Genomic DNA, 14,485 nt, shown 5'->3' with positions numbered 1-14,485 from the left:
CTTGTTTGGAAAGTTAAGTTTGACAGACACTACTGCGGTGGACAAAAACAAGCAAGTGATGCTTGGCTGATCGGACCTTCTGTCGTTTGCCTGCCACTCAATTCAAACTAACACTGCTTAAAAGATGCACATTTAGGACGTAATCTGTTCTAAATAGTTGAAGATCGGGAGGATTATCATTGGCTTTGAAATACAGTGAGCAGTATTTCCTTCCTCTCTCTCCTGAGGAAAGAAATTTCATTTGTGCTGCATGTTGCACATGTAGCACATTTGACAATAAAGTTGACATGAACATGAACAGTGTGTGTTGCACAAACTTTGGCTCGTCGACCATGGTGATCACACATATTCGTTGTGGTCCCACGCTAGTCCATGTCTTTGCCAGTGCTACCATTGCACTGGCATCAAGTAGACCGTATCCGTAGGAATGGCTGACTGCAGGAAATGAGAGAGAAGAGATGAGATGGAAATGAAAGCTGGCCTTCCGAACAAAATAACCTCAACTCAAGCTCCGGAACACGTGCCACTTCAAGAAATTGAATTCTTTGTTCATAACCACGGCCCTGCTTGTCTTGATTTCAATTTAGCTTCAGAAATGGATGTAGAATAATACGGACGTAGCGACAGTCAATTTTAGTGATGTACCTTTGCGTCCAACCCCGTTGGTGTTCCAGTCGTTGGTGGCCAGGTGGGCAGGGCGAGAAGTTCGCACAACCAGATGTTGCATGTCCCTCCAGGTCAAATTTTTACTGGAACAAAATGCAAGCACATTTGTACACGCGCACACACACCCCACACCCTCACATGCATAATAATGTTGACATTCTCAAGCCAGATGACTGAAGATTGTTGGACATTGTGGACAACTACTGTCTGCAATCATCATAAAAGCAGCGATAAATTCCTGTGACTCGTCAATGTGCTCAAAATGTCAAGTTCAGCAGAAAAAAAAACTGCCAGGTGCGCAGTACAGTGTATATTTAGATCAGTGGACACAAGGACATTTTTAGCGTATAAATCTTAGGACAAAGCTGCCGGCGATGTCGGAATTTGAAAATGATTGTTTAGCCCTTACTTTGCCTCAAGAGCCAGAGCGATGATCCCAGCGGCCAGTGGTGCAGAGGCGGAGGTCCCTGTGTGGGAGTCTGTGCATTCAGCCTTAAGATCTGTTGTGATCTGAAAAAGAAAAATAATTACATTAGCCTACCTAAGCCTGCTAGGACAAAGAGGATAATTCTTTTGACGTGTTAATTGCCACGTATTATCTTATTATCATGGAAGTGCATCTGCTGGAAGTGAACACTGTTGAAATATTAAAGATGTGGGGAAACAAGGATCCGCTGTCCCTTTTCTTCGACCCATGTGCCTTTTTCGATTAACCCTTTGCAGAATACCGACTTCATGTTCAACGGCAGAGGGTTTACACAAGGCAGCTTCGGGTGTGATTTACAAAATGTGCAGTAATATGAAGCAAGAGGCCAGCAATCTCGGAAAGGATGCAGGTCAGGAAACTAAAATGAGGGAAGCTCCAAGCCAATTACGCACATCAAGCGACGCAGCCCGATGTGACTAAACTAAACAATCTCAATGAACGGTCGGCGAATCACACCCGTGTGCACAATTGACCCTCGCAGATAACAGGTTTTCCTGTTGCAGCAACAACCGCCCACCCAGAGAATGTGACTGTCAGAGTGTAGACTGAAATGATTCTGTTTGTGATAGGAATGTTCAGCAGCAGCTTGCCTGGAGGATTTACTGATTCATGATCATATCAAAGGGCTAAAAGTGAATTAATAGATGAAACAAAAAGAGGGCAGATCAGGAAGATGATCAGGGAGTCATGCAGCTGCAACCCCCAGACCATGCATTTCAAATTAATCAATAACCAATTATTGTGCAACAACTGCACTGCGATAACGTTTCTCATCGTGCACAAATATTGAGATGTAAGGATAAGACACAAGGAAGACATTCTGAGCAGTCGTTCAAATGTGGAATCACACACTGTATACTTGATGGGGGCACGGGGGGAAATGGGTTCTTCACTTCATTTGTTGCATTTAGTCCCATTTTGGCAATCTTGACACCACAGCTGTTGCTGCTTCAAAGGTTCTGTTCATGTTCCTTCTGCTGCAACACATGCCGCCATTAATAATCACTGAGTGAATATTTGAATGAGGTGACGTTGCAAATAATACAAGTGCTTAAAGGTGGAAAAGCACTTGAAAAGTGAAGCCCATAACCATTTAAAAACTAAGCACATGGCCACGCAGTCTACCTTGAATATTAGGGAAATGAAATGCGTTTCGAGATCTATAAATGAGAGTGCAGCACATAGATTGTGAGATTGTTTGCGCATTTCACATGATCATCCGGTTGACTATAAATTTAACTATGGATGGCAACACCTGCGATTTGATCTATCTGACCCTAAATTTTGAAAGCCAAAAGTTTTTGCAGAGTCGATGAAAGGGGGTGAAAAAACATACTATTTGCTTCTCGTTGATGTTGCCCGAGCTGTAGGTGGTTGCGAGGGTCGAAGAGCAAGCCTCGCTGTACCAGGGGATGAGGCCATTCTGTGTGGAGCTGCTGATGGATAAGGTGTAGATGCTGTTGGTGTAGCCGTCACAGTTACAGCTGTCCTTATCTCTCCCGCCATTGCCGGATGCCCACACAAAGATCGAGCCCAAACCGCCACGGCCCTGAAGGTTGGAGAAGACATATAGAGAGAAACATAAGTCTTTCTTTGACCATCAACAAAAAAGGTAGAAATTCCATCAAATCATTGCCTATTCAAAATGAAGATATTAAGAAGGTCGTTTCGGAAAATTAAAAGCCGGTAAAAATCAGACGACAAGCAGGAGTGACCAGTTCCAGTAATATACCATCCAAACTCTCAGTGCTTGAAGTGCAATCATTCATCTTTATTGTATTGAGTGGCACCGTTCCTGTGCATTGATCCAACGTGTACATGCGCCACCCACTGCCAACTGAGAGTGCAGTCACTGCAGCAATCACCAAAGTAGTCTGTCAGCAGCAGTCCCAAATCAGTTTTATGGCACATGCTTCGAATCCCACAGTTCATAACGAGGCCGTGGGTAGTTGCTTGACTGTATTTATGCATGGCGTGCATATGTGAGAGCCTCGGGTGCGATCTGTTGTTGGCTTATCAATCTCTTTTTACACATAACAATCCAATGCAGTAAAACAAGAGGGGCTACCAAGTACAGGCCTGTTTACAAGTCATAGAGGACCAACTGCAAATCTGAAGTCTTGATTTGTTGCTTCAGGTAGGAAGACAAAACAAATTGGACCCCCCCCCCCATTTTTTTGTTCTTTTATCACATTTTTTAAATAATGTTTCATGTCTTTTTATCAGGTTTGCCAAGAGCAGGACACCTACTTCCCTCCCTCGGGGTTAAAGTCACCTACATGGCGACACTGCATGACCTAGCAGCCACCAAAAGAGGACTCGATGTGTGTGTGAGTGACTTAAAACGAGCAGATGTACTTGTAGCACGTGTGAATGTTTAGGAAGTCATCCTTCATGAAATGTCACCAAAAACAGCACACTGCTGGTTCTGAAATGCCAAGTTGTTGCTCCTGTGAGACTGGCAGCTGATGCAAAGTTTTAGAAGCTGTAACTTCTTACCGGCTGTCATTTTTTCCCCGAGTTGAGTGGGCATGTAGCAACCGCAAAAATGGGTACGTGCTTAAATAATGCATCACGATTCGACATCACAACGGCGGCAAATAAAAATATGAGCGTTTTGCAAGCCTTGGCTTTTATCAGCTATTGCTTCCAATCCACAAACTGAATCAGATTCATTTTGACGTGTTATGCATAAAACGGTGGGGGGAAAAAAAAGAATGCTAATGCAAGGGCACCTTTATGTCAACATGTACTTGCTATGAGAGTTTTGAAGTAAAAAGGAATACAGCTTCAATCAATTAATTTAAAATAAATGTTCATACAACATTTCCTCATCAAACCACATTTAATTTCCTTCAGTTCAGATTTAATTTTCATAATTTTCCTGACTGGTGGCTTTCAGAGCACATTCCCTTCCATTCATAAATTGTCAGGGTCAAATACAGCTTTGTTCCTTGCGCTTTTGTCCTCTTATGCTTGAACAGTTCTATTAGACCGTTGAAAGGAAGCCACACACAAGCAGTATATTATTTCTCTCAGACAAATGACAACCCCCGCACCGACTCACCCACCCACAAATACACACCTCAGTAACTCCACGCAGAAAGGCCTCTTTGGCGAGTTTCGCAGGCCCATCCACAGTTTTGCCATCGTCCTCTGGGCCCCAGCTAGCGCTGTAGATGTGAATGTGTTGGGGGTTCAGGCTGAGAGACTGGGCCTCCACCATGTCTGTCACCTCACCATCCAGCATGCGCACACCTGCATTCGTGTTAACATACACAAGTACAACACGCTTACTTTGGAACTTTGTTATGCTCGAGTATACGGACATTATTTTAGGTAATGGGATGTCACTGCAAGGCTGAGCTCCGCAGCACAGATAATTCTAATGAGCTATTTTAATTAAATCATTTGAATTGCAATGACAAGATTGTAGCGAAACACTGTAGATATACAAGAGACAGAAGATTAAGATTTGCTAATCATGTTAAATTTATATTCAATTAAATACACTACATTTAATGTGAAAACTAATACACTTGATTGATTTTAGCAAATAATCATTAAGTTTGAATTTTATAGCTGCAACACGTTCCCAAAAAAAGCTGGGACGATCCTTGTTAAGACACGACCTTCATGCTTCTTCTAGATAGCAAACAAAATGTCAAGAAAAGCATACTTGGATAACGGAACTTTAAAAGGGACTTTAAACAGTCAAAAAAAAAGCCTACTTGAACAGCACAACTTTAGAGGGACTGTAAAATAGTAGCACGGGTGTGCCTATACCCATTTAATGAGTTTGAATGATTTGTTGATCTTGAACACAGCCACTTCCCAGGTTATAAGCGGGTGTGTGCACTTGCGCAACCACATTCTCATGTTGTTTAATTATCCTTGTAAAAAAAAAAAAACTATGTTTGAAATAACATGCATGGTGGAAAAAGTGAAATGTCTTGGTTTGATTTTTACATCCCAAAAACTTGACATTTGAATGGGGGGGGGGGGGTGACTTTAGATCCACTGTTTGGAGAAGGTAATGTCCTTTTCACTGCAGCAGTGGTTTAAGTTTGTTGTGTTTTATGTTTCGATTGTGCAACCCAATGACTCCATTGTACTTCCTCTATTAGGGGAGGTGTAACTCAAAGGCACACAGACCTACTACTGTGGTGTTGCTTATTTGCATAATTCGAGTGCAGTTCATTGTGCGCCTTTTGGGTGTGTGTGCCGTGTGAGCAGGCTGTCAGCTTGCAACAGATGATTTGTGGATCCTAATGTTGAGATGGCCTCACCATCAACACTAAGGACAAATTCATTGCTGCTGTGCTCAAAATAGTTCAGAAAAGATGCATTGGAGCTGAAACTCAATTTCTAATACAGAATATTCGAACAGAAAGATGAAAGGATTCATCACGAGGACTTCGAAACGAAAGTGCTTCAACTGAAACATGAATAAATGAGACACAAAAACATTTTGATAAGAATTACAGAAAGTAAATCGGACAGAAATGCACATGGATCAAATAAGCATTGATCAAACAAATGATTGTAGATAAGGGACGCAGAAAATGACTCGTGTCTCCAAAATGCTTATATGTCCATGTTTACATCCATCTCCTACATCTTATTGTTTGTATCAGTGATATTTCAAATTAACTATTAGTCGTAGGAAATGCAAGAAAATTCCAAAACAAATTTGGCATATTCTCTCCTTGACAAAATGCTGCTCTCTTCCGAGGAAGCAAGGGCCACCACATACTGCAGAAGCATCAAACGGAACTTTGAAGCATTTCTGTGGTCGTGTCAACTTCTGTGCAAATGTTTTAGAATGCACAAAGTAGCTTCAAAGTATCCCCAGACCCCCAAAAATGTCAGAAATAAGCCATTGCGGTTTCATGTACGCGTGTCTACGCACTATTTTGAAGAAATTATGTCAAATTACTATTCCAGCTTTTGAAAATGTTCTTTCTGGGGAACATTATTTGTCTATTATTAGACTTTAAAGCTTTTTGGACAGTGTATGCCTTCATCAGTTTAATGTTCAGTGAATGCGTGGCATGCCACTGTAGCCTGTGCCAGGACAAATTTCATACTTGGACCCCAAACTTGGCAATAATATGTTAGATTCTAAAAATGGGTTTATTGTGAAACATTTTTATTGAGCTAGGAATGCATTCTTCAGTGCCAAGAACAACTTTGAAAGTTAAGAGGGGATAGAAGACCGCTGAGACTGTAGTTTCTCTCATTTGACTTAAGAGTCTGGGAGGTTAAATGGCTGGCAAAAGTGAACACGTACATGTATGCGTTTTGTTTCAACTAATCCTAACTCAGCTGTTCAAAACACGACTTCGCAGCTGATACACTTGTGAAGGCTCCTCCACTTATGAGACCACACACAGCGCACCTTTTTATCTTCATGAGAGTGTATGTGATATTCCCGCAAGGCACCTAGAATGATCATAAAGATGAGCTGGATGTCGTTCTTCAGTGAAAGGTCCAAATTTGACATGACGGCTGAAAGTGGCATGCAGGACAGATCAGCAGAGATGAAATGACAGAACAAGCACGGACGGGCATATAAGCAACGCCTGTAAGCTACAATTGAAGATATCCTATAAACACATGCATTAGAGGCGGCTGACTATCTTAACATGGTTCTATTTTTGATTTACGCTGAAAAAGGAAAAAAGGTCGGTGGGGAGACATCCTATCAAGAAATCAGGTAGAAGGAAAATAACACTGAAGAAGGCTACAAAAACCTATTTCGAACCAATGCATATGAAAAGTCGCTGCCGCTTTATGCATCTTACAAATTTATGTAAAACCAAGTTAACAGTCTGAAATTCATTTCCAGACAACAGTGAACTGCTGCTACTTAAGATGAATGATCATGCCACCGACCCATTTTAGCATCATGTAACTTTTACGCCACCTAACTAACCGGCTATGAATAGGAAGAAATTGTTTCAAACTAATGACGGAATAAGATTGTCAGAAGAGAAATTAAACTAACATGAAATCCACAGAAAAATTGTAATCATTGATAAAAGCAATGACTACATGTTTGTGTCTTTGTGTCTGGCACCACTCACCACCAGTGCATGCATCAATTATAGCGCCCGTTTCAAGCAGCCGGGCCATGTTCTCGTCGTGGTTGTGTTGTAGACATCAGAGCAGAGCATTAGCAACTTTGTATAAATGTGTTTTCTGTTGACTAGACGTCACCCCAGTCTGTGATGTGGCATCAAAAAAACCAAAGCCCTTCTGTTGTTAGTTAGAACTCTCCAAAGTCCTTCTGTTATGAGTTAGAGACAACGGCGGCACTGCCATGTCTGTTCACATCAAGTGACAATTATTTCAGATTTTGTTTTAGATCAGACATCTGTACAATATTTCCACTATTTGATGACCCAGTGTCATTAAAATATATGCAAACTAGCTGTGGGGAATTGCTGAATAACTCAGGATAGAATATCATCGTTGACATTTTGCCTACAGCGGCTGGGAGTCGAAAACATTTGACGATACATCACAATAGCTGTGAACGTAGAAGACAATGCTTCAGTCTTCACAGCAAACAAACAAAAAAAAGGAAACATTTAATACAACAATGCACTCAATTATATTAAAATCATTTGTAAAAATGAACTTTAGGGGAAATGCCAGGTAAGCCTTGAGTTATGTTTCAGCTTTTACAACAGTTTAACAATAGATGCAAAGTTAATTTCATGAATATTCATTTTGGTTGACAAAACAAGGCTTTGATAGGTTATATTCAATTCCACATAAAGCAGTTCAACCAAGAATTGAATCATCTGATTTTGATTTGGATCCATTCATCGAGGTAATATTTACACAAAATTATGATAATCTACGGTGGCCGACAGGGGCAAACCCGCTGCAAACAAAAATCATAAGCACATAAATGCAAACAAAATCCAAACACAAACTAGAGAAATGCTGCAATCACAGCAACAAAGTGGAAACAAACATTAAACACTCCAAAACAAATGCCAAAAAACACCCAAAACAAAACAACCCTCCCCCAAAAAGAACATTGGTCCTGCAGTGCCCCCTAGTGGCCTGGCAAACTTCCATTTAGTGGCGTGAACTTGCATAATTTTTTTCTTGCCATCGTTTTTGATTATTGGATTTCCGCAGCTTTTTTTTGCATTTGTTTTGTGGATTGTAATGCTTGCTTCCACTTTGTTACTGTGATTGCAGCATTTCTTGCTTGTGTTTGTGCATTTCTGCAGTTATGTGTTTCTTTTTTGTTTACGTCAATCCTGTGTTTGCAGCATTTGGCCGTTTGCGGCATTATTTTTTTTTTTTTACTTCCAGCGTTATTGTTTTGCAGTTGTGTGTGTTTTTTTATTTGCATGTGATTCTTTTTTTTTTTTTTTTTTTTGGCAGACCCCCCTGTGTTTGCGGAGCGCTTGCCCCTGTCGGCCACTGTAATCATTAGTCCGCTGAAACCATTATGTTCATCAAACAAGGTGGTCAGTACTTGCTCAAGTTTATCACAACCAAGTGCTGACGACTGGCTCCACAGAACATACCTCCAATCTTGGCATTGTAAGCCACACCAACTCCACAGATGCCATTGTTGGCTACTGCCGCTACCTCTCCTGCACAGCGTGTTCCATGCCTAAAAAAAAAAAAAAAAATTGGGTTGAGAAGAAGAAAAGACGTTTAAAAATATATATATATATTTTCACATTTCATCTAAAATTATAGCATTTTATTGTACAATGTGCATGAGTATTCCTCCCGCACCTTGGTGCAGCCCTGGTGGTTGTGTTTCCTCTCGTGATCCGAACCCAGCATTATGTCTATATGCTTGTAAGTTTAGTTTTGTGCGTGTGTGTGATCTTAGAGAGGGTGTATGAAAAATGCTCTATCAATAAAGTTTTGATTGAGTGATTACTTGCTTGTTTGGGAGATTTATAGGGCCAAGTAATGCACTCAGCTAATAATGTTGCTTGTGAGAGTATGCGCCATTTAAGAAATATGGCAAAAGGGGTACACTGAGACAAAACAAACGTATGAGGAAAAATTCTTGGCTTTGATTTCTTCAAACAAACCTATATTCCTATTTTTCAAAAAAAACAACAAGACGAAAACATTAAACCACTGACTGCCTGCACTATACATTTACAACCCACCAGAAATGTTAACCTTGGAGCGTGTGCGAGCACAAAATCGGTCAAAGGCAGAATAAAAACATCTCCTGCGCATGTGAGATGGATTTCTGTGAATACCTTTTCCCATTTTAACACACCGCGTCCTTCATTATTCCCAAGCCTCTGTTGTGATATATTTCGCTCGAGGCCCTGCAATGTTCCGAGGTCCAACAGACTGGCTGATCAGCACATTCCAGTCAGGTGCATTCCCTTTGACGGCCAGATGCACACATATTCCAAATGCCCTTCAAAATATCACAGACGCCTGTTGCCGTTTAATCAGCCCAAAACAGAAAGACCAAGTCGATGTGCCAAATCAAGCAGGACAAAAGGGAAACTACTGTACAAGCAAAATGTCATCCAGACACATTAGGCCAACTTGATGACTTGACACACAAATCATAAATATTGCAGCATTTCAGGTTAAAATGATCACAAACCCTAACTTTATTTTAGACTATTTGAATGTTTTATTTGTATTATGCGAGCTAAGGGAGCGGATGTCTGCCATTTTCAGTCACAGGCAATTACTTTTGCTACATAGCGGGAGGAATGCAGGATGGTAACACACACAAAGCACCAAATTAAAAAAATAAATAAAAAGACCAAAGTAAACCTACACACATCATCTTGGCAATTTCTCAGAATATTTTATCTTAAGCACTTCCTGAAATCCATTCTGCCGGGGCACTGCTGCAGTGGTGCAGCATACATGCTTGGGATGTAGCTGATGAAAAGCAGATAAATGATAACCATTCAAGCAAGCCTTTTCAAACTCAGCTTTTGACACATTCATTACAGACATGGACATGATAGATGGTTTCATGGAATACAAATGCTATCAGAGAGATAGATTCGTTTCTTGGTTTAGGAATCTGATTAAGAAAAGACAAGAACTACTTTCTCCAGATTTGCATACAGTACCAGTATGCACAACATTAAAACACCACTGATCTGTCAAAGGAACCCATCACATAGTCACATTCTTTTATTTCAGGATAACCACAAGGGCACTTTCTTAGTACCAAGCTTCAATGAAGGCACGTTTCACATAAAGCGTTTCAGGTCCTCCTTTGGTACGGATACATTTATAACATGTTTGATTTAAAAAATGAATAAATATCACATCTTTAGTTGTTGTCTATATCTGTGTACCTTCGGGGTATGTGAGCACATTGCGGAGGGACACATGGGAACATTTCATAATTTCCTAATTCAATAAGATATGGCACAGCCAAAGCAAAATCTGCATGGCAATGCGTCTCAATTATGCTCAGATGACTGTTAAAAAGGAAGCAAATCTGCTACAGCGGCTCTGAATTATTTTTGTCCAGTGTTTTGTTCCTGATATTTTTAAAGTTGAAATGCCTATTAATAATAGTGTCCCTTTTATTCAAAGGTGTGCCCTTATTTTGTGGTAATTGATGCAAGAGTTACATACAACAAAGCCAAGTTAGATATTTATTTTGATTCTTTTTTTTTTAACTCCTTCATTTTGACGACAACATATTTTCATGTTTAATTAGAATTAATAAGACAATGCTCAAGAATGAAGTTTACATTTAGCAAACAAAATTTAAAAGATGTTCATGTAATAATCAGCATTTAACATACCAACAGGGTCAGCTGTGAAACATGATTTGCATTTGTCTGCAGAATCTTCACAATGTTAGTTTTGCAAAATACGTTTTTGATCATTTCTATCTTGTGGAGCATTAGCTGCAAAGAATGTCACAAAACTCACAGTGAAGTGACACAACTGATATCTGTAGCGGGATGTAGTCAGATAACCATAAATGAATGAGCTACTTATATGAAAACAACCAGCGAAATTTTAGCAAGCCATTCCGGTGTGCTTGTATACCACAAATACAGGCCGCCAAAATATAGAAATCTGCGATTTGTCAAATCTGTACAGGAGCTCTTTTTTCATCTTTTGCATTGGGTGATGAATGCGTATTCAACTGAAAAAGTGGCATTCATTAAGAGATTGCGACTAACACAGAAATCATGTTTTGATGATAGCAAGAAGCCCATGGCAAGGTCGAATTAGTGATACAAACTTGTATCACATCGCAGTCTTCATCTCCGCAACTGGCAAGACCATCATGACTGCACAATCCGCAGATTTGCTTGGGAAAGGCTCCTGTCATCCAAATATATTCAAAACTGGTTGTAGATAAACTACTGAGAAAAGACATTGTTTGCAGACAAATGTGCAGTTGTAAGAGAACATGTCAGAAGTGCTGGACGATAATTTGGTCACCCGTTGGGCTCCACAACATTCAGCAACATTCATAAAATGTTGGATTGCCGGTTTCCAGTTTAACACTAAGACTACTCCATTGTTTTTATTGTGATATAAATTAAGGCAAGTTTGAAAAAAAAGCAAAAATCTGTGTTATTGAAAAAAGCTTTTCAAAAAGTTATTTGCTGTGATTAAATATCAAAATGAAAAAACACCAGAAGGCCAGCAAAATCTCACACATTTTTACTTGACTATAAAATGACGCTGACATGTATTTTGTCAATAAAGACAAGTAGCATTTGAGTGTACTAGACCCTAGTCTTGTACTAACTCTTAAAATAACCCTTATTAATCCAAACTCCTCAGAGGGAGTGACAAGTCACCTTGCTCAGAAGTGTTTTTTGCTGCTATCCTCAAAATCCTGTCGACCGACATGCTCAAAGACCGACTTCAGCAAAGGCTTCCTCATGGAAAAAATGGAACTGAACACAAACACCAATTTCACCAACTTTCATGACATCATCTTTCTCGGAATGTTTCACCCACGCATCATATTTTATGCTCACTTTCAAGCACAGTAAAAGCTCTATGAGCAGCGAGTTAACGAGGATGGACGTGATGGGTGCCAATACGTATGGGCTTGTGACTGGCTTCACCGCTGCTGTATTAACGAAATGCACTTTTTTTTCTGAAATGAAACCTGTACTTACAAGCAGTTGCAGGCAAACAGGTGGTTGATTTTTCAAGGTTAGTAAATGCAACATTGAACGATGTTGGGATAGCTGCTGGCATGGCTCTATTTTTGTCTCAACGGCGCTTGTCGGCATTTGTGTTTAAACTTGTCATGTCTTGTCTCTATTTCCCGCAGAGAGCTCATCATACATATTTCTAAATCCAACACCAACTTATTCAAAAAATCCTGCAGGCTATTTAGGCTATGTGAAAATCTTTTTTTTTTTTTAAACCAATGGGTCTTGATGTTTATCAGGCTGTGGGAACATTAGAGAGCCGGTATAGGGTCAATTAAGGATACATATGACATGCACTGCACGTCTGAATTTGGAAAATCACAACATTTTTTGATTAGATTCATCAAGAAGAACTCTGCATGGTAATAAAACATGAATAATGAATATCGTTCTTTTAAATCACATTGACAACCTCTGCAGTCAAATCACGGAAGAGATGAGCCAAGTAGTTGAGGAATACTTAAATAAATTCAGAAAATGCACGTTTGTAAACCACCCTGACGCGACGCAAAAGAAACATAAACAAGAGGGTGAATGGTCACACACTCCCGAGCAATCCTCAATGCAGCCCATATGTTGGGAAAGAAAGACCGCTTTATGGAGGTGAACAGTTGGCCTTTCTGCAAGGGGAACAGACACGTTCAGTCTAACGCAAACTTGCACAGTTTTCCTGCCCACTGGTTGTTTACACTTGCATCTGCATCGGCCCACTGTAAGGCAAGAGAAATGAACGCACCACAAACATGGTGTCTTGCGTTTGGTCTTGCCACGGGGAAGGCATAGGGAAGCTGGGTGGCAAGAGATAAGGCCTGAGATGAGCCAAGGTTAAGCAGTGATGCCGCAAGTGAGAAACATCAATAGTAAGTGTCTTAGCTGGGCTGTGGGCCACTTTAAGCCATAAGAGGTACTTAAGTCTGCCTTGGCAGGAATGTCAAAGTATGCGGCTCCTTCAGCGCGAGGCTCACCCACATTTTTCCGAGATCCAGTGTTTTGGATTGTGACAACGACAGATGGGGAATCGTTTCCAGTTCCCATCAACAATTATATTGACAAAAAGAAGTGTAAAAATGCTTTAAGAGGCAAATGTGTGTCTCTTTCACTATTTTTGCCTATATTTACTGAACAGCAGACACAGCCCATATGCATACAGACCCAAAACACAGACAAGTGTTTATATTGTCACAGAACCCAATATTCCGTCAGTCTCAAAATATCCGTCAGAAATGCTTTAAAGCAGCTGGCAGTGAATTTGGAAAAATGGCTGAAATTGTGTTATTTAAAACACATTGACTAAATACAACCAAAGATCCTCTTTTGGTGTTTTATTTTCAAGTTGAGGCCTTCTGTTTGCAAAGACGTGACATGTTTGAGCACTATCTTGCCTATTGCCATCATTTCAAGCAAAAATGAAATTACCTCGGGCAAGGGCGAGTCGCAAGTTGTACAGAGGATGGACTGTAAGTGGGTTCATTCAGAGCCAAAGGATTGGCTCGCTTTCATTAATTCTGATGACTAAATTCAATCAATTCTCTGCAAGACATCGCTGCAACAACCTCTAATGCCACCTTGCAGAGGCCACTTCAACAAATCCGTTTTCTTCACACACTTCTTTTATCCGAGGGCATATTTACTCTTCTTATGCAAGCTATACGGTATTAACGTCGTAGCTGCAGAGAGAGAAAAAAAGGTCACTACAATTATGGAAATGAGCACTGGGCTCATTACAGGGAGCAAATGCGCATTTTCGGAACGTGTGAGGCGTAAAAAGTTAAAAATATCTTGGCGCCTTCAATTGGACATGCTTTGAGGAATGACTAGCCACAGGAAAATATGAAAGACTACCAGAATTGTTTAGCTCGACTGAAGAATGCAAAGGAAAATGCATTTCGCTACAATGAGCAATGAAAAACAGGCTTCTCGTTCGGTCTCCCCCATGTTGATTTGGTTGCACATACCTGTTATCATTAAGCTGTGTATATCTTGGCTGAGGGTCTGGGTCGCCATCATTCACATCATAGCTGGCATCTGGGTCCTGTGACATAACATGCCAAGCGTGCAGACTATTCAAGGCTATTTATGTTTCAAAAATGAATATGATTCAAAATGTTTCAATAAGTGGAGCAATGTTTTTTTGTTGTTGTTGTTGTTGTTTTGT

At 40.3% G+C, this 14,485-nt stretch overlaps 1 protein-coding gene across 3 annotated transcripts in view; it reads right to left on the bottom strand.

The window, feature by feature from the left end:
- Positions 1-14,485, bottom strand: part of furina (furin (paired basic amino acid cleaving enzyme) a) — a 63,069-nt gene that overhangs the window by 7,975 nt on the left and 40,609 nt on the right. For all 3 annotated transcript variants that reach the window (XM_086107044.1, XM_086107045.1, XM_086107042.1), the window contains exons 6-12: positions 14,286-14,362; positions 8,710-8,798; positions 4,239-4,411; positions 2,490-2,702; positions 1,076-1,176; positions 646-749; positions 318-435 (exon numbers count right to left, since the gene is read on the bottom strand). In XM_086107044.1, coding sequence (XP_085963170.1) covers positions 318-435; positions 646-749; positions 1,076-1,176; positions 2,490-2,702; positions 4,239-4,411; positions 8,710-8,798; positions 14,286-14,362 — 875 coding nt within the window. The remainder of the gene's footprint in view (positions 1-317; positions 436-645; positions 750-1,075; positions 1,177-2,489; positions 2,703-4,238; positions 4,412-8,709; positions 8,799-14,285; positions 14,363-14,485) is intronic.

Source organism: Hippocampus guttulatus, chromosome 3 (assembly GCF_054856545.1).
Source record: "Hippocampus guttulatus isolate MCC_2025c chromosome 3, RoL_Hgut_1.0, whole genome shotgun sequence".
In the NCBI taxonomy this organism is placed as follows: domain Eukaryota; kingdom Metazoa; phylum Chordata; class Actinopteri; order Syngnathiformes; family Syngnathidae; genus Hippocampus; species Hippocampus guttulatus.
Note: the sequence above shows the minus strand (reverse complement) of the source record. Positions and strands in the feature narration are given on the sequence as shown.